Raw genomic sequence first — 26,810 nt, forward strand, 5'->3', positions numbered from 1 at the left:
CGGCGGCGGACTTTGGGACAAGTGGTCTTAGAGGATGGTCTTTTTTGTGTGGTTTAGTGAGTCCACACAGTTTAGGAGCTATTGGATTCATGTTGATCAAATATTTAGCTTCATAATCGTGTATTATACTTTTGCAGGACGTGGTTAAGTTTTTAATTTTTTCATTAAAGGTTTTTGTTAAGGACACAGTAGGTATTGGGCGTGAGGAGTTGTTTCACTTTTCCAGCATATTTAATTTTGTCCATGAGGACCAGGGTATTACTTTTATCTGCTCTCGTAATAATTGTTTTGTTTTGTGTGATTTTCTTCTTCAGGTTATTCACTGTGTTGTGGTCAATAAATTGAGTTGTAGTAGTGTTACAGTCGAGCCATTTTTGTATTTCACGCCCTGCTGTGTGTTTGGTTGCTATGTCGGTATTTATACTGTATTCTCTATCAATGATGCGGAGCATATTTTAAACCTTTTGCTAACACTTCGATTTCCTTTGTGGAAAGGACTCTTTATGATAAATTTACCACTCGTTCAGAAAAGTTTTGTTTCGGTTTTGAGTTGCAATAGAAAAGAAACCGATGCTTTACGTTGACACTCGTCATTGCATGAAACATTTGATGAACAGTATTTGTTTGGGCCAACTCCATCCACATATTGCCAAAACGGAATTTCAAACACTTGCAGAAATGACAGATAATCCGCCTGACGCGTCTTAGGAGAGACAGTCGGTATACTGCAGGTTTCAATCTTTGCTTCGAGTCAGGTACGTCTTGCTGCTGTCTCAGGAAATTAATAGGAAAAACAGATAAGTACTGCGGTCCGCCAGTCTTTAGTGTAAATGCGATGCCGTACGCAAGGAATAAACCGTCGAGTGTCCTCGTCTGAGTAACACTGTCTGAAAAAATACCGCGTGCATTTCTTCTATCGCGCGTTTGAGGACTTAGTTTTTTTTACAGGCATCTGTTTTCTAAGATTCAAAATGGTTCAAATGGCTCTGAGCACTATGGGACTTAACATCTATGGTCATCAGTCCCCTAGAACTTAGAACTACTTAAACCTAACTAAACCTAAGTACACCACACAACACCCAGCCATCACGAGGCAGAGAAAATCCCTGACCCCGCCGGGAATCGAACCCGGGAACCCGGGCGTGGGAAGCGAGAACGCTACCGCACGACCACGAGATGCGGGCTAAGATTCAAACGCACAGTCCAGGTGATGATATACAAAAGAGCTACAGTCGGTGAACGCCGTCCACATCTACGGTATCGTTTCAGGCCTTTTTAATATTTGTGCCACCTTCTCAGTCCTCGTCTGAATCTCTCTCTTCAAGGTGTAGAAGTACTATATTCTCAGGAATTTTGCTGGTGCTTCTGATAAAAATGTGGAAATGTGATGACCTCTAAATATCTTCTTTGAGGATAGGAACTGGATGGTTGAAGTGCGTGGGAGGTCGGATGTGAGGAAGGAGTGGGTAAAAATTTAGGTACGGGGAACTGAACATGAAAAGTCTAAAAACCAGTTTTGTTTCTTATTGAACGGTTTATTAGTAACGGGAAGTCTCTCTTCACTGCTTTATTGTCAGCGTCGAAATTCGCAGTGGAAGCAGACGTTTCTGTCCCGGAGACCTGATAACAGCGAAGATCTCCTGTATTCTGTTGGTCGGACAGCTGTGGTCAAAAATCAGCCCTGTTATTTTGAAGCGTTTACCTAATCGACACATTTTTCCAACCGGAACGAAATTTCAATTTGACATTTCACAGGTCAGTGGTCGTGCGAAGTACTTGTTAAGCGTGGCGGCCACTTTTTGCCGGTCGCGTGGAGACGGGCGCTCACCGGTTCGGGCTGATCCACCCGCCCCCTCCCAGCACCCCAACCCGCAGCGTCCGCTAATTGCTGCCCTTCGGCCACAGACTGCGATTAATTTGCCCGCCGCCGAAGGCAGCGCACGGCTCGTGCCCTGCCGTGTTGTGGCGGCCTCCGGACGACAAACCCTCTGTCGCTGCAAAACACGCCGGCCGTCAGCCGCAGCATCCCTACTGCTAAACTCCTGGCTCTCGCTTTGCGTCAGTTCTTTTGCCTTCCGCGCCGCAATTTTTTCTCCAGGTCCCTGGTGGGGTCTGATGGGCTGCTTCTTCAGTGTACAAGCAACACATCTGCAACTGTTAACGCAAAATCAGATATTTGAACGCCAAAAGTACATTGTCCAGTCACATTAATGTGACCAGCTGTCAAGAGCCTGTATAACCACCTTTTCCAGTACGGTCCGCTGGGAGACCTGAAGGAAATCTCTCAAAAGGTTTTGGAAGGTATCATAGGGAGATGGTGTCATGTCCGGTGCTGTAGCCAGCTGCGCTAGATCTCACGGTTGTAGAATCCATGGCACGGACGCCCGATTGAGATGGTCCCACAGATTCTCGATTGATTTTAAATCCGGGGAGCTTGGTGGCCAGGGAAGTATGGTAAACTCGTGCTGGTGCTCTTCGAACCACACACGTACACGTATATAGGGGTGGACATGGTACCGAAGAATACATACATACTTCTACGGATTCATTGTGCCTTCCAGAATGACGAATTACCCAGGGAACACCATGACAACGTTCCCCAGACCATAACGCTTTCTCCTCCCTGCTGGACCCTTCCGACAATTGTTGCAGAGTATTTGCCATCTGTCCGGTGGAGCGTAAAATGTGATTCATCTGAAAAGGTCACCTGTCGTTATTCAGTGGACGCCCATTTGCGGTATTGGCGTGCAAATTCCGGCCTTCGTCACCGATGAACAGCAGTCTGCATGGGTGCGTGAACCATGGCGCTTGCAACAGAGGCCGTACGCAGCAACGTTCGCTCAACTGCCGTTGAGGAAACACTGTTTGTAGCGCCTTTGTTCATCTGGGCAGTCAGTTGCTCAACAGTTGCACGTCTGTTCGGGCGTATACATCTACGCAGCTGTCATTCACCCCTGTCATCTATGGCCTGTGGTGCATCACAGTTACCTCTGTGCCGGTTTCAGATAGAGAGCCATTTTGCCATGCATTATAGTTTAACTACGGTGGCACGCGAACAGTTTAAACTTTGCCGTTTTGAAAATGCTTCCACCCTTGGCCCGAAAGCCAGTGATCATGCCCTTTTGGAGTTAGTTAAATCGCTCTGTTTCTGCATTGCGAGTGCACTGTTTTCTGCACCCTCGACACGTTTTTTATACCCATCAGTGCTAGTGCTGCCACCTGTTGCATGTGAAAGGTTATTGCACCTTGACGTCGAACGTAGGTGTTGGTCACATTAATGTAACTGGACCGTGTAGCTGCTGAAGTCACATCTACGAAACATTTTCTGGATTTTCTTTCATTCGATTAAGGGACATTTCGCAAGATTGTTTCTAAAAGGGTACTTCAGCAAGTTGTTGTTGTGGTCTTCAGCCCGAAGACTGCTTTGATGCAGCTTTCCACGTTGGTCAATACTGTACAAAGCCTCTTCATATCTACATAATTACCTCAAGAAACATCCATCTGAACCTGCTTACTACACAGTGAAACTTTGGTCTTCCTCCATACTTCTCATCTGCCACACGTACTTCCAATACGAAACGGACAAGTCCTTAACGCCTCATGATATGTCTTATTATCAGGCGACCTCTGCTTTCAGTTAAATAGGGCCCTAAATTTTTCATCCACAATCCAATTCGGGAACTCCTCATTTGCTAGACGATTTACCCATCTGATCTTCTGCTTACTTCTGCAGTACAAGTTTTCAAAGGTTCTATTATTTTGATTCAGTTGACTGATGAAAGCCGGCCGCTATAGCCGAGCGGTTCTAGGCGCTTCAGTCTGGAACCGCGCTGCTGCTACGGTCGCAGGCTCGAAACCTGCCTCGGGCGTGGATGTGTGTGATGTCCTTAGGTTAGTCAGGTTTAAGTAGTTCTAAGTTCTATTAGACTGATGACCTCAGATGTTAAGTCCCGTAGTTCTTAGAGCCATTTGAATCATTTGATTGATGAAAGGAGGAAGTACAGAAATGTTCCGGGAAACTCGGGAATACAGAAATACAAGTCGCTGAGGAATGAAATAAATAGGAAATGCAGGGGAGCTAAGACGAAATGGCTGCAGGAAAAACGTGGAGACATCGAAAAAGAAATGATTGTCGGAAGGACAGACGCAGCATACAGGGAAGTCAAAACAACTTTCGGTGACATTAAAAGCAAGGGTGGTAACATTAAGAGTGCAACGGGAATCCCACTCTTAAATCTAGAGGAGAGAGCGGATAGGTGGAAAGAATACATTGAAAGAAACAGGAGTCGATTTAGAAGAGATAGGGGATCCAGTATTAAAATCAGAATTTAAAAGAGCTTTGGAGGACTTAAGACGAAATAAGACAGAAGGGAAGACAGAGATTGGAATACATCCAGCAAATAATTGAGGAAGTAGGTTGCAAGCGCTCGTCTGAGATGAAGAGGTTAGCGCAGGAGAATAATTCGTGGCGGGCCGCATCAAACCAGTCAGAGGAGTGATGACCCCAAAAAAAATTCTCTTCTTGCGTACCGAGCGAGGTAGCGCAGTGGTTAGCGCACTGGACTCGCATTCGGGAGGACGACGATTCGAACTCGTGTCCGGGCATCCTGATTTAGGTTTTCCGTGATTTCCCTAAATCGCTCCAGGCAAATGCCGGGATGGTTCACTGAAAATGGCACAGTCGATTTACTTCCCCATTCTTCTCTAAACCGATGGAACCGATGACCTCGCTGTTTGGTCCCCTTATAACACTGCCGTCTGCTACTGCTGTACCATAACCGTAAAGTAGTAGGCAGGTCGTGAAGTAAAACTATCTTGTTAAAGCAATTATGGTATAAAGCAACAGAGCAGTGTTACCCTCTGAGAGGAATTTTGTTATGTTGACCGTGTTGTACCTAACGGAGGTGGCTTATCGGAAATGAAAGTCAGAATTACGTAAATATTCGAACAGTAACGAACAAAATTTTGCCTGTCTGCACTGTTTAACGGATAAAGAAAGCGGTCGCCAGCCTAACTAGGCAAGAGAATGATTAACATTCTCGTTCAAGAAAATAGTTATTAGTAACTTTAACGGATAAACACAACCTATACTTTGTCACACGCGAGTGCAATGAACTGTGCCACATACATATGTTTACGTTAAGATTGAAACTAACAGTTAGACCAGCACAAACTATTTGTAAAATTATAACATACCGAAACACACTATTACTTTCAGGGCTTATACAAAGTGAATGGTCTTTATAACGTTATTATTACTATTCATTGCAGAATCATTAATTGGATATAGGTTAAGTCTCTCTCAATTAAATACTTTACTATTTAAAATGAAAGTTAATTGGAATCCACTAACAGGTTGCTTCTCACTATCATTTGAATAAAGAAATTATGATTTTCATAATTAATGGTCTTTCCGTTACCTTTTACCGAGCAGTAACACAATAGACAAACTGTGGATCCTGTTATACTATTAATATGCACTTCTAATACACAATAGAGACAAACACTTAGCAAACATGAGTATATAACGTTTCACAACTGCAGTTTTCCACTTTTACTACAGTGAGAGACAAAATTAACATATATGTAAGATACTGACTCACCTTCTGCGATTTACAACAGGCAGTAATGTGATCATTTACTAAGCAAAACTTTATAAGCCTCAGTCTTAAGAACTTTTAATTTGTAGTTGGCAACAACACATTAATAAGCAGTTTTACTAGGAAAATTATTTTCAGCAAGCATCATTAACTTTAACTCACTCTCTTGCCACATTAACTTTAACTTTCTTTTTGCTATGTTCAAGAGGCATCAATTAGCAAAACACTGGGCTTTAATGTTCTTTCAGTAAGGACACTCGGTATTCACTTTAGTTCAAACGGAGAGGAACCTGAGAGGTGCTATGATAAGGAGAAAAATCAAGGTAGGTACATAAATTCATTTATAAATTACCTTACATTTGAGCAGACTCACACACCCATTAAGCTGACCCTTCACTGTACATTACTATAGTGCTCCATTACAGTGATTGCGCAATGAGGTGGCGATTGCATGTTGGTAGGTGGAATTGCAGGTAGAATTGCTGGACTCTGTCATTTCTTGGTGGCGATGATAGATACAAATTCCAGAATAGTTCCAGCTATTTATCCATCCATCCGAGGCATTGGAAAGCGGCAGGAAAAGCCTCTCTCGGAACCAGCACAATATGCAACATTTACATGGCAGTGCACAGTTTGGTAGTTCGTCCCCGACTGACTCTTGTTCCACCTTTTGTACCTAGGCGCTACACACTTCCGTTCCCGAGGGGAACCACAACACCTTTTACATACAGGATAACTAAGAACCCTCAGTGAGGATCGGCAGTTTACGTAACAGCAAACAACATTTTAAATAAAACTGAACACTTGCACATATTAGTATTTCTGCAAAAAATTATTCACACAGAAATTACAATTATATACAGTAAGTTTTGTTCCCTCCAGGTGGGACAAAGAATTTAAATGACAAATATACTACATTGCATAGAATCAAATTATGACATCAGAGTTTGTACAAAGAAAGGAGTATACAATTTTGTGTTTCTATTCAATGAAACACGTTTACAGAAGCTTAACGATGTAATATTAAATGAAACAAAAGCAAAATAAATCTGTACAGCATAAGAGCTATGGTGTCACACCCTCCCCGAATCAACCAACTAATCTTCTTGCCTGTACCATTTCACGTCCACGCTAATGGCTTCAGAAATGATTTCCTAACAGTTAGATTTATATTCGGTGTTAACAAATTTCTCTTTTTCAGAAATGCGTTTCTTGCTATTGCCAGTCTGTACTTTATATCGTTTAAGCATCATCTGATGTCATGTGACCGTTTTCCATTATCCTTGTTTTACTTTTGTCGATGTTCAGCTCATAACATCTTTCCCAGTTACTGTCTGTTTCTCTGAATTAGAATGTTATCGGCAAGCCGCAGAGCTTTCAATCTTTTCCCTGAAATTTAATTCCTATTCCAAATTTCTTCTCTGTTTCCTTCACTCCTTGCTCGGCGCAGAGATTGAATATCTTCTGGGATGGACGACAACACTGCCTCCGTTCTCAACCACTGCTCCCCTGTCAAGTCCTTTGACTCCGCCAACTGCAGTCTGCCTTCTGTACTAGTTGTGAATAACCTTTTGCTCGAAGTGTTTTATACCTACATCCTTGAGAAGTACAAGGAGTGTATTACAGTCAGCACTGTCAAAAGATTTCTCTAAATCTACAAATGCTGTAAACATTGGTTTGACTTTCTTCGACGTATCTTCCACGATAAGTCGTAGGGAGAGTATCGCCCCGCGTGTTTATACGTTTCTCCAATACCCAAACTAATGTAAGACGAGATCGGCTTCTACCAGTTTTTCCATTCTTTGTAAATAATTCTTATTAATATTTTGAAACCATGACTTATTAAACTGACAGTTCGGTAATACGCAAACTTTTTACCACTTGTCCTGTTTGCAACCACAATTTGTACATCCTTCTTGAAGCTTGAGGGTACTTTGCCCGTCTCATATATCTTTCATACCAGGTGGTATAGTTTTTTCATGGCTAGAGAATGTTTTCTACTCTAGGGTCCTTATTCCTGATTGGCAAAAAGACAAGGCCTAGTAGAAATCGTTGGATAATACATCGGATATTGAATTTAATTGGCGAAAAAAGACAATATAAAAATACAACAAATGAATTATGCAAAATGAAATATTAATGCCTAAAAATGAAAATTACAAAGTGGAAAAGCAGTAATGACTAGAAGACACCTGCTCTGGCACTTTATTTTTTTGAGTTCCATTATGCATTTCATTATTAGGTGAATTTAGTTCCTTTTTGCATCATGGAATGTATTAGTGATATGGGCACATGTAGTGTGTCCTTGGCAGACAGCAATGTGATAAGAAGTTTGTGTGCCATCATGTATGCATAACAGAATATAAACAGTTGACGGTTAAGCTCCCAGACATGAAAGTCTTCAATGTATGATCAGAATATAACTTTCACAACTCGTCATATGTGTTTACACGTTTTAAAATCACAGTATTTTGCAGATTTTACAAAATATGCAAAACTTGATCAGTTTCACTTTTTCAGAGCTGTATTCTGCTAATTTTATTCATTCTATGTGAACAGCCCATATTTTACATTTCGAAATGTCGTTTGAACAGCAAGAGCAGCGTTGCGGTAATTGTGCCTCCCAAAGCAGCGGCTGGACTGCAGAGCCGCAGATCGTCCACCAGTTGCACGGACGTTAATAAAGGCTGTTTACGCTATGACCAGTGGATAGCAGATTTCCATGGTCGCTCCATATCGTCGCCTCTCGACCTCATACCACTAAAAAGCTGTGCCTTGTGGAACAGTAGCGAGAATGCAGAGAAACACTTTCGTAATTAATGTCAGGCCTACAAATTGATACTGCCCTAGTCTGAAACTTTACGCAAGTACATATTCTGAGACGTCTTGACGTTAATTTTGCTTACCATTGTACAATTTGTGCAATCGTTGAAAACTTGCTATGTCTCACGTGAAGTAAATACAAAATGATTACAATCACTTTTAGATGCGGAATGTGAAATCAGCACTAACATTTGTGTTCGACATCTCAAATATTTCTAAAATATATCGTCAGATGACTTTGGCTGCAAAACATATAAGAGCCTCCTTGTATTATGAGTTGCTCTGCTTAAAACAAAAAAAAAAAGAGAGAGTGAGAAAGGAGTACAAAAGCAAAGAAGTGAAAATAGTAAAGTTATAGTAGAGATGGGAAGCAGTAATGTTATGACATGTTTCGAAGGATAACGGACAATTAAGAGCTTCCACACTTACTAACGGCGCTTCAACAGTACGAACAAGGTTAAGCTCTTCACAACAGTTATTATCAATTGTTACAGTGGCCGACAAGAGTGCACCAAGAAACTGTCAGATACCGACACAGTATAGAACTTTCCAGCTTAGCTTTGTTTTCGCCTTTGTGTTTGTAAGTGTTTACATATTTCGCAAGAATATGTTTTCAGATGTGGGTCTGACATGTCACTTTCCCTTTTACCATTGCGTTTTTGTGGTACTTTGAATCAAAATATTGGTATCATACTAGCTACATCTACGTACATACTCAGCAACGTACTAGACAAATATTAATTGCAGACCCAGCAATAGCAATAATTCAAGCTCGCTCGTGTTTGCCCAGTTTCAAAAATTGTTTGCTCAAGCTAAGTTTACTAAAAAAGCTGCACTGACAGCACACTTAGAACATTTACTTCACGTTGTAGACAATCGACCTTAACTAGTGACGGAGAAATTGTAGCAGTAGTTTTAATTCCTGAACTAGTTACATAATTCTATCACTTTAAGATACTTGTATCTGTTATTAAAATTACACTTCATGCTATACTTTAGTAACGGTAATTGAGAAGTAACTTACCGAGGATTACACACAGAACTAGTTTTACGTATTACATCAGAAGTTTTGTTTTCCTCTCTTACGAGTAGCCTAACACCGACAATTGAAGTGAGACCTTTTTGACCGCTTGTATGTCACAACCACGTTTGTACTATTCAGTGGTTTGCGCAGTATTTGTAGGTCAAGTGGTATAACCAACTGAGTGAGGTGACGCAGCAGGATGACGCTTGGCTAATATTCTGGAGGAAGGCGGTTCAAACACCGGACCGGTCGCCGACATTTTGGATTTCCCGTGGTTTCGCCGGAGTCCCCTAAACTCCTTAAGCCGATTACCGAGAAGGTTCCTTACAAATGACAAGACCGATTTTCTTCCTCATCCTTTTGCAGTCTGAGCTTGTACTCCATCTGTGGTGACCTCGTCGTCGACATGACGTTTAACTCCATTCTTTCTTTCTTCCTGTGGAATAAACGACGAAAGTTTGCTCCTGGTCGAGATCGTGCTGAAGGAGGAAACTGCCTAGCGTACATTGTATCGTAGCCGTACGTTATTAATCGAATCTTTGAGTCCTATTCACAGCATTCTGCTACTGTTTGTACGTTGCAGGTGGCGCGGCAGACCGTGGCAGGGACACACTGGACCTGCTGCTGTCGACGACCTACTGCCGCTCGCAGATGTACTTGTCCCGACAGTTGGCACAGCTCCACCCCGAGCTCACTATGCCCATGTTCTCAGGTTAGCACCGACGCTTTGCAGTGCTCAGCCTTGCTTTAGAAGTACGATATAGTGGAGAGCATGTTTAAAAAACTGAATCATCTTTCATAGCGACACTTACAGAAGCTGTAAAAATTATCGTCTCGCCTGATACATCGTTTGTGAAAACTAGTTTTCGTTGCCCATGGCACATTTGTGGTATACACTGTACGCGCTATCTCGGCAGCATTGCTCAACGTTCCAGTTGTGAGATTACATATGGTACCTGTGCATTTCTCTATCAGTTTTATTATATTGTTCATCATAAAGTATCGACGTTTCTTCCACTACTCGACAGTAATTATCATTTCCCTTCGTATATGTAGTCAGAAGTGGTAAATTCAGATTGAGGGAGGTGGGATGCTTAAAACCGTCCAATCTAACACAAAACAGTGCTACTTGGGTGAGCAGCAATGCAAATTTTTGTAATATTTTTTGCACTGCTGTAGAAAGAAATATTTTTATTTGTTCAGAAACTAGTGACTGGGAAAGATCAGTCACTGCATTTATTGTATGCAAAATTGGTTGTTGTCGATGCCCTGAGCAATTTAACGAGGGAGTAGAACAATGTCTTGGTGTGTCATGGAATAACCAGACATTTTAAGGCGAATTTGGTATAATTTTTTAATTTTTAATTCAGCAGCATATGATGGCGTTGGTCGTGATGATGGCACCTGCTGTGTTTCACAAACCTTCCTCCCTGTGCCTTTCGGACAGCATCATAGTGAGCCTTGATGAAATAATGTATCTGAATGACTCCTTCCTCACTTCTAAACAGTCTTCATCAGTTTGACAGTGGGTTTTAGGTATGGTGTCGAAATTAATATCACACTTCTGTGTAATACTTATATAGTCTTTGTTGAAATTTGCATGAACAATCTCCACATCGTTATAGCCAGTTAATTAAAACTGTAGGTAGGCAGAACACTTTATAATCTTTTCTCATTCTTTATTATCTGGAAAGTTTACTTGCACAGCAGTCAACTTCCATCTGTTGTTATTGTCCCAGTAGACAAATGCCGAACACTGTTAAAAACAACACAGTGATGTTTTATAAGTTATCTGATAATTTACACCACATGAAAGAGATTGATTCAGAGTACAGAGTCTCAAGTCACTTAGGATAGCACGCAGGTATGACGAGGCTATATGATGGAAGTGGTCTCCACCACATATCCTATGATGTCATCTGATTTTTGGTTCACGTTAGCATCGTCTGGGCAGAGCTTTATGCAGTGTACCATTTATATGTCATCTATTGTGAACAGTGTGGATTTTAGGAAAGTTTGGATAGAATAGGGGAGTGCCTCTCTAACTAGCTATCAGAATACTTCATCAGTTGGTCAATGATTCCTCTGTGGGATCACGATTATCAAAAATTTTGCAAATAGGTCGAGATTTTGCTGTTTGTATCACTTGACGGCACAGTGATATAATGTAACTCTCAAGCTACAATATAAGTCTAACTTTAATACAAATGCACCACTAAATATACAACCTAAGTATGTGTTTTGTGGCGGACAGTAATGGTTTGCCTACAAAATACATACATGCTACTTACCGTGATACACAAAGATGAAGGGGTTGTCTATAACAAGAAAGTTATCGATGTCGGTAGACTGCAAAATCAAAGATTGGAAAAAAGACTGGACGTAAATAAATGTAACATACTGTGCATGTATGGGAGAAAAATGGAGTACTCCTCTATTACTCTACTGCTGGAAACAGTAACTACTGTAAAATGTCTAGGAGTCAGCATTTGGTGCGACCTAAAGTGGAATGACGACGTAAAGGAAAAGCAGATGTTGGGCTCATGAAATCTTAGGACAATGTAATTCGTTTACAAAAGAAGTGGTTACTGAAAAAATCGCATTATGTAATTGACTGTGGCTGACCTGTCAAGCAGCCTCATCAGTATAAAGGATCCATTGGATAGTGTTGGAGGCTCCATGAGGCGCTAGCAGCGTATCAGGTTAGTATACTCCATTCGAAAAAAAGTCTTAACAGAAAACCTCGGAAAAATAACGTGTTTCTCACGTACCAATATTCGGTAAAATTCAACAAACTGCATTCAGTGAAAATTAGGATAACATCATGCATCCACAATCATATACCTGACGTAGCAATCATAAGGCTAAGATAAAAGACATTACAGCACGTACAGAGGTAAGAAAACTGTCATTTTTTATTTAATAATTGTGTACATGGAATAGGAAAGAAAATTGATAATACTGTTGCCATGTACCCTCCACCATGCACTGTACAGTGGCATTTGGAGTACGTTTGTAGATGTAGATGTGGCGATTCGCGGGCGATGCCGTTATCTGTAAGAAGTTAGGAGTACCATAACACAGAGGATCTACAGCTGGTTCAGAGACTGGACGTGGATAAAAGTAACGTACTCCACGTACTCGGGAGAAGAAATCCTGTACTGTACGATTACACTATTGGTGGAAACAGTAAGTCGTATCATACCTAGGAGTAACTGTCCGGAATGATCTAAAGAGGAATGGCTACATGAAACAAAGGCAAATGCCAGGGGTGTGGTGGGGGTGGGGGGTGGATTATATTCGAAGAATCTTAAGGAAATGTAACCCATCCACAAAAGAAGATGGTTACAAGACAGTTATTCGACCAATATTTTTTGAGAGTATTGCTCGTCAGTCCGAGGCCTGCCAGGTTGGGTTAATAGAAGATCCAATGCAGAGTGATCATTTAGTCATCACGGCTTCTGTGGTAGATGCTACAGTAGGGCTACTTATTTTGTTCCCGTTGTGATCTTGGTCCATATGTGTTGGCGTTGAGGGAGTTTTCTATCTTATAGAATGGTACTGTTGCATCGGGACTGGCTTCCAATAGAATCACTGAGAATATTTACACTAAGCTCTCCCTGTAGGAGATATATGCTGCTCTTCCCGAAATCTGGTATCAGAGTCATTTCAGTCTCGAATAGCACATGGGAAAAATGAACAATACGTGTATTAAACACTTAAATCTTCCCAACTCTTAACGTAGATCTGCGTGTGTGATTCCACCTCACAGGAATATACTGTTGCATAAAGTAAAGCCTGTCTGCAGATGCTCTACTAAACAATGTATAATTAAAGGTGCAAGAACAATGCTTGTTTGGTCATCATTCTGGAGAGCTATTAATTTGCTCTTCACTACATTTTGCCATTAACAAATGTTCCATTAAAACTACAGTATTTGAGACATACAGCATATGCTCTCCCAACTTTCTTCTTCCTAATTTTGATATGCAGTTTCCTTATTGCCATCAGCACCTATCATATTGTAATTGATACAGCCGAATGTGGCCATCATCCAACAGTATTTCCATTTATCGTTATTTTTCTACTGTGGTAGACTTCTTACAGCACTAAAAAATTTGTAGCTTCCCATGATTTACGCATAACAATGGTGACATTTTGTTTTGAGATGAATTGAGGATACGCTCATAATAGTCTGGATGATGTCTGTGTTACGTATATGAACTACATGGCACTTATCTGAGGGTGATAGATTAGTGGCATCGGGTGTTAATATCCAGGATTGTTGTGTCACTGCTATTGTGTGTGCTGCCATATGTTCTGCTGGAGTTCTGATTATTCCTGATGTTTTAATGTCTCTGTTAATACGTATTGATTAAACGAATACCACACTAGACTAATGTGGAACTGCTCTTTCGAATAGTACGTAAAATTCCACTTCAGAATCATTTTGTACATGATGGGAAAACAACTGACACGTTTTGGTGACACTGGGCATCGCATGAAAGACGTGATCAGCAGCATTTGTTTCGGGCGATGCCAGCTACAAATTGCAAATATCTACTGAAACAGCTTAGAAAATGTATCTGACAACGCGTGGGGCAGCCTGTAATTAAGATAAGGTGAATCTTAAATTGTAGCCTCCTAAAGTCATGGAAGACTGGCTACCATGCAGCTCGCCCAACCAATGGGATAGTGCGCATCTGAATTTCCTACCTTTCTTACCTCACCCAAACGGCCTAGAAGGGTGGGAGAGGAATGTGACACGTGGTGTTTACGTCACGAGATCTGGCAACAGTGCACGCTGTTCCTGTTCTCATCCCATCTACTATTCATATTATAATGCAACTCATTGTTTGTGTCCTTGACATCTATAACCTAAGTTAAGTACCAGTAAACCCCTGACTCTTTAAAGAACTGAATTCACATTATGAAACAATTTTCTAATTACTATACAGATGTGTTAGTGATGACACTGGAGATTTCGTACACGAGCAGAAAAAATGTAGTGAGCATTAAACATTTTTCCTATCGCCATGTGACGGATGTCTTCAAGAGAAAGGTTCCTGAAAGTCAGAAATTGTGTGCAAAGTTTTTTGTAACTGTCTAATTGCTCTTATTTTCAAATACTGGATGAATATTGTCTGGGTAATTTGTGTGTCATTAGTTACGCTGCCTGGGGGCATATTTAAGGGGCAGTCAAATGAAAACTAGACAGATGGAAAAAATAAATAGTCTGTTCATTGCTTCAAAAGTAATTGCTGTTACTGTTAGTACATTTATCCTACTGCGAGACACGTCGGTCAGTGGAGAAAGATTTTTGTGGTTGCCTGCTACAGAATCATGATTGTACCGAGGTATGAACCTCAACGTCCAGAGCAAGTCACCGACCACCAATGCTTATCTTCAGAGCTTAAAAAACATGCAAATCACTTGGGAAGAGTTCGGGACTGTGTAGAGGATCTGTAATGGCTTCCCAGAGAAACTTCTGTAGCGTAGTCGAAACAAACTTGAGAAAATGTGGGCAAGCATTATCCTGTAACAGAATGATCTCGTCTGTCAACATTCCTGGGCGTTTGCACCTGATGGCACAATTCAGGTTTTGCGAAGTGCCCACATACTGCTGTGCGTCAATCGTGATGCCATGTTCCAGAAAGACAATAAGCAGGGGGGCCTTGCAGTTAAAAACGTCGTCATGACTTTCCCCGAGTAGGTGTACTGTTCTTCCGACTACGCTGCAGAAGTCTCGCTGGGAAGCCTTTACAAATACTCCACACAACTTCTATGTCTCCTCATGAGATTTTCATATTTTTTGAGCCCTGAGAAAAAACATTCGTTCCATAGGAAACTGGAAAACATTTTTCCATGAAGGGATCAACTGTCTCACAGTGGAATAAATGTATTAACAGCTTTTGAAATAATATACTGTTTTCCACATGTCTCGTTGTTATTTGATTTCCCATTATACATAGTTTATAAGTGCACTGCTTGTCTTACTTTGTTAAAATATTAACCCTTTAAAGAGCAGAATGTGGCAGCGTTTCAAATTTTTAATTCGTTCAATAATTAAATGAAATATTGAAAATCAGACTTTTGTTACGCCTGGAAGCCATTACATAGGCAGCATGCAACTGGGACTGTGGGCCATGAACCGGGTTACCCGTTTAGTAATACACGCTGATCAGCCAGAACGTTATGGCTACCTACCTAATAGCCATTATGTTCACCGTTAGCACGGGTAGCAGCGGCGACGCGTCGTGGCATGGAAGCAATTAGGCCTTGGTAGGTCACTGGAGGTAGTTGACACCACATCTGCGCATACAAGCGCTGGGGAGGGGAGGGAGGGGGGAAGCGATGAGCTCTGGCGCCACGTTCAATTACATCCCAGATGTGTTCGATCGGATTCAGGTCTGGCGATTTGGGGAGCCAGAATATCAACTGGAACTCGCCAGTGTGTCCCTCGGAACACTCCATCACATTCCTGGCTTTCTGAATGGCGCATTACTTTGCTGAAAAATGCCACTGCCGTCGGGAAATATGATCGTCATGAAGGTGTGTATGTGATCTGCAACCAGTGTGCGATTCTCCTTGACCCTCATGGTGCTTTTCACGAGCTCCACTGGACCATTGAATGCCCAAGTGAATCTTCCTTAGAGCATAATGGACCCGCCGCTAGCTTGTCTCTGTCCCGCGGTACATGTGTCAAGGAACTGTTCCCCTGGAAGACGACGGATTCGCCACTGCACCATCATCCAGTGTCGATGGTCACGTGCCCATTTAGTCGTAGTTGCCGATGTCCTGGTCTTAACATTGACACATGCATGGGTCATCGAATGCGGAGCTCCATCGTTAGGAGTGTTCGGTGCACTGTGTGTTCAGACACACTTGTACTCTGCCAACATTAAAGTCTGATGTTAGTTCTTCCACAGTTCGGCGCCTGTTCTGTTTTACCAGTCTGCCTAGCCTATGACGTCCGACAGATGTAATGATGGGTTGCCGCCCAACCCCACGATTTCTGGACGTGGTTTCACCATGTGTTGAAGACACTAACCATAGCACTCCTCGAACACCCGACAAGTCGTGCAATTTTCGAACGTGCAGAGTTTCCAGGCCATCACAATCTGCCCTCGGTCAAACTCAAATAGATCGCGCGCCTTCCCCATCTACCCACGGGCAACACGGTCACTGGTACTACATGCGCCATTCGTATATCTGAATAGCAGTCATTCCTCGCCAGTAATGCTGCTATCGCCTGGACGGTTTAATACCGATAATAGGTCGGTGGTCATAATGTTCTGGCCGATCATTGTATGCTTGAGCAACACGTTCTCAATTTGATGTGTGGTTTTGTATTGCGCTTCACTCTTGCCATAACTGACTCTGCCGTGACACTGACAACTTATCCAGTTTCCAGCGACCATCATGCTTTCGACATCAAAGTATCAGGTTGTCACCACTAATATGTCAGCCTCTATACGTCTCCAAACTAGTAACGCGAAACTATCAGACACTCGTATCCTATTACCTTTTTAACTTTATCGTATCCTATTAATCAACTGAACGACGAGGGAAAGTCAGACTATCACTGTAATTTTATGCCCAGGTCACATCCATGATGCCCTACTCCACCTGCAACGGCAGGGTAAGGAGGTTTCTTTCTGCTGGGTGCCGGGGCACGTGGGTATTAGGGGAAACGAACTGGCGGATGTGGCTGCCAAAGATGCATGTTCCCTCCCTCACGTTGTTGAATGTGCCGTCCCCTTCCATGCTGTTACCTCCCTTTTGCGTTCTCGTGTTATGTGCGAATGGGAAGAGGAGTGGCTGGCAGTTAGTGAAAATAAGCTGCGACTGGTCAAGGCCACCACGCGGCCATGGCGTACGTCCTACCAGTCATGCAGGCGGGATGAGGTTCTCCTCACCCGCCTCCGCATCGGGCACAGTCCCTTAACGCATGGTTTTTTACTCCGGCGGGAGGACCCCCCAATCTGTAGTGTTTGTGGCGACCTGATAACTGTGCGCCACGTTTTAGTTGACTGTCCTTTATTCTCTGACCAGAGGGCGGTGGTTTCCTTGCCACCGGATTTGCCCTCTATTTTGCAAGACGACGCAACGACTGTGGTTAAGGTCTTACGGTTTTGTGTCCTGTCCAATTTGTTGCCTCGGATTTTAGGGAGAGGATTTTAATGTGCTGCTGGGTGACTGGTTCACCCAGGCTTTAGGTAAGAGGTCCGCCAGTCACGATTACCTACTTGTTTCACTTCGATTTCTGTTCTCTTTTCCTTGTGTTTCCTTTCCTTTTTTAGTGCGTTTCTTCTCCTCTTGTTTTGCCTCTTTATGTGAGGATTTGTAACTGCGTCAAGCCTGTGTCTTTTAGCCGTTCTCCTTGTTCGCTGTCCGTCTTCGTGCCTTCTCCGCATGTGTTCCTGTTTCTATGCGTTTGGGCGCTGATGACCACGCTGTTTAGCGCCCGAAAACCTCAACCCACACACACACACACACGTAGCAGCAAGTAGCAAGGAAGCGTGCGTCAAGCCAGGGGAATCACTATCTTTGCCGAATCGTACCACCTAGGATCGTCTGCACGAGTACTGCTAACCGCAGGGCACGCACAGATACTACCACGGGCTCAGGAACACTGGCAATGGGTAATCGGTGGATGAAAAGGCTCGCCTGGCATGAAGCGTCGTTGAGAATGTGCACTTTCAGTGAGGCAGCACACAATGCTGTCTCTCTCGAATTATGTGAGAACGCTTTTATAAACTCTGAGCTGGAACTGTGCAGCGTTGCATTAAATGCTGCCAAAGAATACACTTTTCTTTGATGTGCATATGATGTTTGTGCTTTTCTAGGTTCAACGACACATACGTGGTAGACGTAGGAAAAAATAGTGATTAAAACAAAACGTATGGCGTGGCGACATTTAACATGTCAAGGAATACACTCGTCCAGGCAACAGCCTAAAAGATTGTCGTACCAAACTTCAAAAAGAAAGAACAGATGATAAAAATTCCAGTTTAAAATCACACTAAAAATTTAAGCACGGATTGCTTGCTGGTCCACAATGTCGCGCCAACTGAATGCTGTCGGCCGCGTCCGAGTTACTATCGAAGTATGTGCTATGGACCTCCTACTAACCTCTACAGAGAGTGAAAAAGTGTTGAACGGTTGTCAATCAGAATGGTTGCCCAAGCTTTCGATGTCTTGTGGAGGCGACAACACGAGGAAACGCCGTCGTCACTCCAGAAGTGAATCTTCGCGCTACGGTGAATTTGTGTTTATGTGAGTCGCCAATTAGTGTTCACCAGACACGAACACTGATCCTGTCATCGAGTTCACGTTATTCAGTAAGTCCTGAAAACAAGCGTAATATCCTAGCAGATTTCAGGCGTTACCTCATTTCTGTGTACTATTCAAAAGCTGTATCGCAGTAGGAGAATTTTTTTATTACAGAAAGCTAAATTAAATGGTTTTTTGTATATTCCAGTGACACTAACGAAGTCTTTTGCGTCTATAACACGCCTGAAATCTACCAGGTAAATGTAGTACTTGCAAGCTGTTTTTCATCGAAAAAAAATTTCACTCAACAAAGGTGTCTGAAAGCGTTATTATACGGACCTGTTTGTGTGCCACGGAATGAAACTTCATTAATACGTGCCCTTCGCGCAATGTTCATTCACTTTAATCACCGGTGCTGCAATCCATGCCGAATTTGCTGTCTTGGTAAAATTAGGTTGCACACATTGCGCGTTCCTTATATAGCAATAAAAATTACCAGTCGTACCATGCTTCGACAATTTCTAGAAGAAAAAGTTCTATCGCTGGAAGAATCTAGAAGTGAAACGATAAGATGTGAAAATGTTACAGGAAAGACACCCTGCGTCAATAGTGCGCTACGAAAGAGGCTCAATAATAACTGAAAGAAAAACTATAGCAGTAAAACATTGCTAAATTTCGGATATATAGAGATAAATTACATGGAATATTAACCTTTCTCACAGTTAGGAACTGCGAACTGTACCGGCATTCGACCCGAAATTATTGCATTCTGGGTTTTGTGTTCGTCTAGCTAAGCCTCCATTGAGTGCCGGAAAGTAGGTTGGTGAAAAGTTCACATGTAGGCTTCAAGTCGACCAATGAGGCTATCCGGATGACACTTTTCGACGCTCTTATCCCATGAAAAGCAGGAGTCCCGATCCGTCGTAGAGATCTCACGAAATTCCTGCACATTTTGGCACACCGGATGGGAGTTTATCTTTAAAATATGACACGTACTTCGCCTACCGAAGAAAACGGAGACTGGAAGAATGGTCATTAAAAAGGAAAAGGAAGTTACGTGTTCGTGTTGGGTTTCTAAAATCAAAAATGAAGCCCCAAATTAAGTGTTACTGCAATATCAACCGAAAATTTCACTTGAACAGAGGGGAAAAAGTAGAATCATAACTATATGGGTTAATTATGCTGGTAAGTTCGTCACAGTTCTGTACCATAGAAATCAGGATGTACAACTAGTACATGAAATGTCGTATGTTATGAACGCAGAACCAAAATGTACTTAGACAGATAATGAACGACATTTCATCAAGGAAGATGACACTAAATAGTTGTTAAGTATAAGTGAATCAAGAGATTAATTTGAAATAAATTAAGAAAGAGAAACTAGAAAATATTATCGACATATTAAACACGGTGGAACTCTGGTGTGCAGGGAAACCATTCTGCACATAAAACGCCTCAGACATGAAGTAAAAGATTAAATCTTTTCTGATAGTTTAAGAGTACGATCTCTTACATCGAGCAGCTCATGATTGACTATTGTTGGGAAATTCGGTGCCAGTACAACTCAAATGGAAATATTGAGAGAGAGAGAGAGAGAGAGAGAGAGAGAGAGAGAGAGAGTTGATGCGGAATATAATATAAAACAGTTGTCTTGAAGTATTCTCTTGCAGATTACAGCGTCAGCTAACGATACTTCATGTTTTGTCAGTAGACGCAATCTCTGAAATTAACGGAGCCGTTTTGAAGAGGAAGTAGTGTAAAGAAAGAAACGGACAGAAAATCCCATTGACACCAGAGAAAAACAATACCAAATTTGTTACAACTTAGGTGGCTCTCTGAAAGAAATATAGTTGTGACAGAATATTGCAAAAGCATGTGCTACGGAAGATAACAGGCGTAACAATATAACATTATCTGTCATTTGTATCTTGAACATCTAGTATTTACACAACTGACATAAACTTGCTTGAAGATATAAACGTCGAGATGTAATTAACGCATTAACTCTGCGAATATAAGAGGAGGAAGGCTATTACAGAGTAAAGCAGCTAGGCAGCTGCTTATGACATACCTACATAAAATGAAAGCACATATAAGTGTTGGGAGCGGGCAATAACACGTGAGCAGGTTATTTGCTATCATCAATGTCACCCCGGGGGGTAGCAAAGCGATAATACCCATTCTGTGAAAATCAGCATAAAATTGGCGCTATTACGAAATTTGCTGTTACAGACCTGATCAAACAAAATTCTTGGTGAAACGAATGTCAGAGGAGTCGATCTGCGAAACTGCCACAGACAGAAACCAAATCGGGCAATTAGTTTTGGCGCTTGTAGCGGAAAATTAGTTTTAATGGAAATTAAATGTCTCACATAGTTCTGGATGTGTGCGTTTTTTTAGCAGTTTTATCGCCTTTTCCGTAAATGTGGTTCGTGTTTTGTTGTTGAACGTAAACGAAAAACTCTTTCTACTGTACTCTTTTGCACACGACTACCTGTTGTGTCCAACTATGAAAAAAGCTTGCCTTGTTTAGTCTCTGTGGTGACTTTTTATGAACTGTATACTGTGTCAATAGGTACTAAACATTTTTCGGTGCCGTGTATCTAGAAACAGCGGGTTTTGTGTTTCGTACGAAGCTCAGTTGCAGGAGTGTCCTCCATAATTCTTGTGTGTGTGTGTGTGTGTGTGTGTGTGTGTGTGTGTGTGTGTGCGCGCGCGCGCGCGCTTTATTCTGCAGTGTGTGAAGAATGGATTTCGCTGTTACCATCAGTTGGGAGTATTTGCGACGATTATCTTCGATTATGTAGCGTAATTGCAGGGATTTTTGTGACTGTGAACTTCTGATTGTGAAAATCAACTACCGTCAGTTGAGAGTGTCTCGGTGGCGTACTATGCCGACGTTATAATTAAAAATGTAGAATTCGACTCTCTTCAGACCACACCCCGTAATATAAGACTTTACCACAGAGAGCAGTTTACAAAAATAATCTGGATATGTAAGGTACAAACGATAACTATTTGCCATATACCATAATGGTGTAACTAAAATTGCGTTATTTCTGGTATTTGATTTATGTGCATAAGGCCACGATCCAAGGCATAATTCTATGCCTAACGTTTTGTCTTAAAATTTTAGAGACCCAAACATGCTCAGCAAGCCGACCTGACCTGTTTACGTCTATACATGGAACAGTCGGTTCCTGACGTCATCAGATCGGTGCCTGAGTTCGTGAAGTTGCGCCGACTTATGTTATGGAGCCTTTAGTAGGGAAGAGTCGGCGCTGTTTGTTTTATTTAGCACTAAGGCCCACAACTTGTCCAATTTCAATCTCCTGCTTTTTTACTGAAATTGTTTTTACGCTTTTGAATTTTTATAGCCTCATCGTAGCGTATTAATTATTAGGTCTTGCTAAAATAGCAGTGTCAGAGAAATAAATTTGGTGGTTTCCCGATCCTAGTGCATGATCTGCTTCTGTGATTTTAACAAGATGTAATAATTACTACTCTAGGATGTAAAGAAAGGACATGGAAATCCAAAGTCCAAAAACAGTTTCAACAGAGAAGGAAGAGTGAAATTAGAATAGTTTTCGGCCTTGGCGCTAAATAAAACAGTGCCGACTCGTCCCAACCACAAGCTTCACAGCATACGTTGGCGCCACTCTGCCATCTCAGGGAGCAGTCTGTTAACGTCACGAACCGACCGTTGCGTGGATGCTTATGAACAGTTCTACTTGTCGAGCCTGTTTAAGTCTGTAACAGATTTCTGAATTGTTAAAGCCTCTAATGATGCCTCCAGCATTGGAAGACGAAACTGTAGGCAGAGAACTACGCCCATAAATCAAGTAACTAAATATCAGCCGTGAAAGCCTGCATACAGTAACTGGCCTACAATGGCTATATAAACTACAGTACATGAGCGCAGCACGAAGTTTTCGATTTCCTCTCGCTCTCTTAGGTCACCGTCGTAGTCAGCTAGTTTGCTAACATTATTAACTTAAACATCCCCGAGAATGTAAAGAAAGAAGACTTATGTAAACATTAGGAACAAAATAATTACGTTTCCCATTCATTCTAGCAACCCTTGTTTCGTAGTAAGAAGACCAGGCGAACAAAAGATTTAATTGTTAATATTATGCTGTTAAAATTCGCAATATTTAGAGATAAAATTTACATAAATTTTACATTTGTAAGTACAAGAACAAAGGACTTTTAATATAGCAGGATGATTTTAGTCTCTCACTGGCCGCATGCGCTGTACATTAGGTGGCTGTTGTAGGCAAATCCGAAGTTGTTTGTCGTCTTGATAGACCGAAGATGTCCTATATCACTTTCTTCTTCCCGACTTCACCTACGCCATTGTGGGAAGTTGTAAGCAGTTAGGATGAACAAATGTTCATAGATCCCAAGCAATGTGCCTTAGATCGCGTATTTACTGGGCATTTTTTCGTGCTTTCGTCCATACTACCTCCTCCCTTAATGTGAGAAACAAAGAGCTTGCAGTAGGGTAAGTCCACAGTCAGAGGCATCAGAAGTATTTTCTGTAAAAACTGTCGACGCCATCGTTTCCGGACCAGGTCCCTTACCTCAAGTTAATATACACTCCTGGAAATAGAAATAAGAACACCGTGAATTCATTGTCCCAGGAAGGGGAAACTTTATTGACACATTCCTGGGGTCAGATACATCACGTGATCACACTGACAGAACCACAGGCACATAGACACAGGCAACAGAGCATGCACAATGTCGGCACTAGTACAGTGTATATCCACCTTTCGCAGCAATGCAGGCTGCTATTCTCCCATGGAGACGATCGTAGAGATGCTGGATGTGGTCCTGTGGAACGGCTTGCCATGCCATTTCCACCTGGCGCCTCAGTTGGACCAGCGTTCGTGCTGGACGTGCAGACCGCGTGAGACGACGCTTCATCCACTCCCAAACATGCTCAATGGGGGACAGATCCGGAGATCTTGCTGGCCAGGGTAGCTGACTTACACCTTCTAGAGCACGTTGGGTGGCACGGGATACATGCGGACGTGCATTGTCCTGTTGGAACAGCAAGTTCCCTTGCCGGTCTAGGAATGGTAGAACGATGGGTTCGATGACGGTTTGGATGTACCGTGCACTATTCAGTGTCCCCTCGACGATCACCAGTGGTGTACGGCCAGTGTAGGAGATCACTCCCCACACCATGATGCCGGGTGTTGGCCCTGTGTGCCTCGGTCGTATGCAGTCCTGATTGTGGCGCTCACCTGCACGGCGCCAAACACGCATACGACCATCATTGGCACCAAGGCAGAAGCGACTCTCATCGCTGAAGACGACACGTCTCCATTCGTCCCTCCATTCACGCCTGTCGCGACACCACTGGAGGCGGGCTGCACGATGTTGGGGCGTGAGCGGAAGACGGCCTAACGGTGTGCGGGACCGTAGCCCAGCTTCATGGAGACGGTTGCGAATGGTCCTCGCCGATACCCCAGGAGCAACAGTGTCCCTAATTTGCTGGGAAGTGGCGGTGCGGTCCCCTACGGCACTGCGTAGGATCCTACGGTCTTGGCGTGCATGCGTGCGTCGCTGCGGTCCGGTCCCAGGTCAACGGGCACGTGCACCTTCCGCCGACCACTGGCGACAACATCGATGTACTGTGGAGACCTCACGCCCCACGTGTTGAGCAATTCGGCGGTACATCCACCCGGCCTCCCGCATGCCCACTATACGCCCTCGCTCAAAGTCCGTCAACTGCACATACGGTTCACGTCCACGCTGTCGCGGCATGCTACCAGTGTTAAAGACTGCGATGGAGCTCCGTATGCCACGGCAAACTGGCTGACACTGACGGCGGCGGTGCACAAATGCTGCGCAGCTAGCGCCATTCGACGGCCAACACCGCGGTTCCTGGTGTGTCCGCTGTGCCGTGCGTGTGATCATTGCTTGTACAGCCCTCTCGCAGTGTCCGGAGCAAGTATGGTGGGTCTGACACACCGGTGTCAATGTGTTCTTTTTTCCATTTCCAGGTGTGTATATACCCAAGTCTATCATCCCTAGAAGTTTGTAACATCGTCACGAAATCACCTTTTGTACAGGGTGCCCCTCCTAAGAGTCGTCAGGAGCATTTTCTATGGTGGTTCGACTGATGTTTGCAATTTCGGTTTTGCGATGTGTTGCTGGAATCAGCCCAAGCAAATACTGCTCATCACGTTTTTCATGCGACTACCAGTGTCGACGGAAAACTTCGCTTTGTTTCCCTCTACAAATAAAATGGTTTTTGAAGCGAAATTTTACGTGCCTATTCGATAGAGTGGTTCCAAATTAGTCTAGTGCGATATTCGTTGTAACACTATGTATTAACAAGGTCAATAAAACAAGAAGAATAACCAGTACGCCAGCAACGACAGCCCACTCTGGTCTGCGCTGACTTCTACCGCCATGCAGCAACGCTGCTCAGTCGCTGCTGTAGTACTAGGTTTTCTTCGTGTTTTACTGTCCCTGTTAACACACGTGGATAAAGCAAATATGGCACTAGACTAAGCGTAGGGCCACTGTGCCGAATAGGCATGTAAAATTTCGCTTCAAAAACCATTTTATTTGTAGAGATAAACAAACAGACAAGATGGGTAATATTTGTTTGGATTGATTCCAGTTGTACAGTGGAAAAACGAACTTGCTGATATCTGTCGAACCACCAGAGAAAACGCACCTGACAATTTTTAGGAGAGACCGCCGTTATGTATACAGGGTAGACAGCAACGGTCTCAAAAGCTTGTAAGGGTGTTGCAGGATAGTATGTGCTGAGAAATAATTGTTAAGAAAAAAAAAACAATATGTTGCGCTGTTTGCGAGTTAATTAGCATTGAAGTTAGTCAATTAGAACGTTGCGCGCACAAATTCATGCGGCCTTCCAGATACATACAATTAGTGTCAGTTGTTCTCATAGCATGGATGATAGCGTAGAAGACTTCTCAGCATTTGGCTAGAGTTCGGTCCTTATTACCGCCCAATGTCCAATTTTTGTATCACTCTCTTCTTCGGCTTTAGAAAACCAAAGGAAGAATACTTTCTCTGGTCTTTTCAAGACTGTTTCTGACCAGATAGAAGACTGAAAAATAAGCGAAAATTTCTTAAATAAGAATGATCTTATTTATTTTCTTATCTACGGACATTTTTGTTGTTATGAGTTTGCTTCGTTTCTGCCTTTTTCTTTTCAAAATTCCAGCTTCGTTCTACGACTATTTTTTCTTTGCAAATGTTGCCTTCAGATGGCTAAATGAAATGTTCAAAATCTATAGCATTAGCTCTAACCCAAACTTCTAAACGCCGCATTTGGGTTTTCGTACTCGCATCCATATTCCGCATGTCTGCTGTATCTGCTGAAGTCCTCCTCAAACCCGCTGGCGAAAAATATCAATATTCGCAATAATTCTTTAATACATTGTGTCCTTTAAATAAACCCGAAAATAAAAGACCTGTGGACTGAAATGTGGAAATCGAGCAGGCCAAGATGTTGCCGCCCCACGACCTATCAATCTACTTGGGAAACACTGGTTTAAAATTCTTCTTACCTTCAGAGCAAAATTTCGCTTCATCGTAAATGAACCACAAGTACTGGCGTTAGTGTAGTGGAATGTCTTCTAGAAAAACCATTAAGTGTTCCACTGTATGCTCCAGTCAGTGTTCCTTGGAAAATGAAAGGTCGAGTTAATCTGTCCCCAACAGTGCCACTCCATACAATAATGCTAAACTGTTGTTGAGGTCTTGTTTTCAGAACGGTGAAAGGATTTTCATCCGGCCGTCATGAGTGTTGTGAAAATTCTACACTCTATTTCTGGTAAATTTTGTTTCATCAGTGAGTAGTACGGTATACAGAATGTGTTGGTCTTGAGCACACATCCCCAGTAACCAAATACAAAAAGCTTTTCTGGATTTAACATCTGGTTCAGTAAAACGTTGCATTCCTTGAAGATGTTTCGTGTCTTGTAACACTTTCCAGACTGTCATGTGACCCTCATTCTCAGTTTGTGCTATGCCTCTGATGCTGCTGTCACTATTGTCCTCAGTGTGGTGTAAAGCATTCGATCTTCTAAATCATG

At 42.6% G+C, this 26,810-nt stretch overlaps 1 protein-coding gene across 1 annotated transcript in view; it reads left to right on the forward strand.

The window, feature by feature from the left end:
• LOC124780415 (protein furry) overlaps window positions 1-26,810 on the forward strand; it is a 1,170,709-nt gene that overhangs the window by 631,989 nt on the left and 511,910 nt on the right. The window contains exon 25 of the mRNA XM_047253778.1: window positions 10,031-10,159. Within this exon, the coding sequence (XP_047109734.1) occupies window positions 10,031-10,159 (129 nt within the window). The remainder of the gene's footprint in view (window positions 1-10,030; window positions 10,160-26,810) is intronic.

This window comes from Schistocerca piceifrons, chromosome 1 (genome assembly GCF_021461385.2).
Source record: "Schistocerca piceifrons isolate TAMUIC-IGC-003096 chromosome 1, iqSchPice1.1, whole genome shotgun sequence".
NCBI lineage: Eukaryota > Metazoa > Arthropoda > Insecta > Orthoptera > Acrididae > Schistocerca > Schistocerca piceifrons.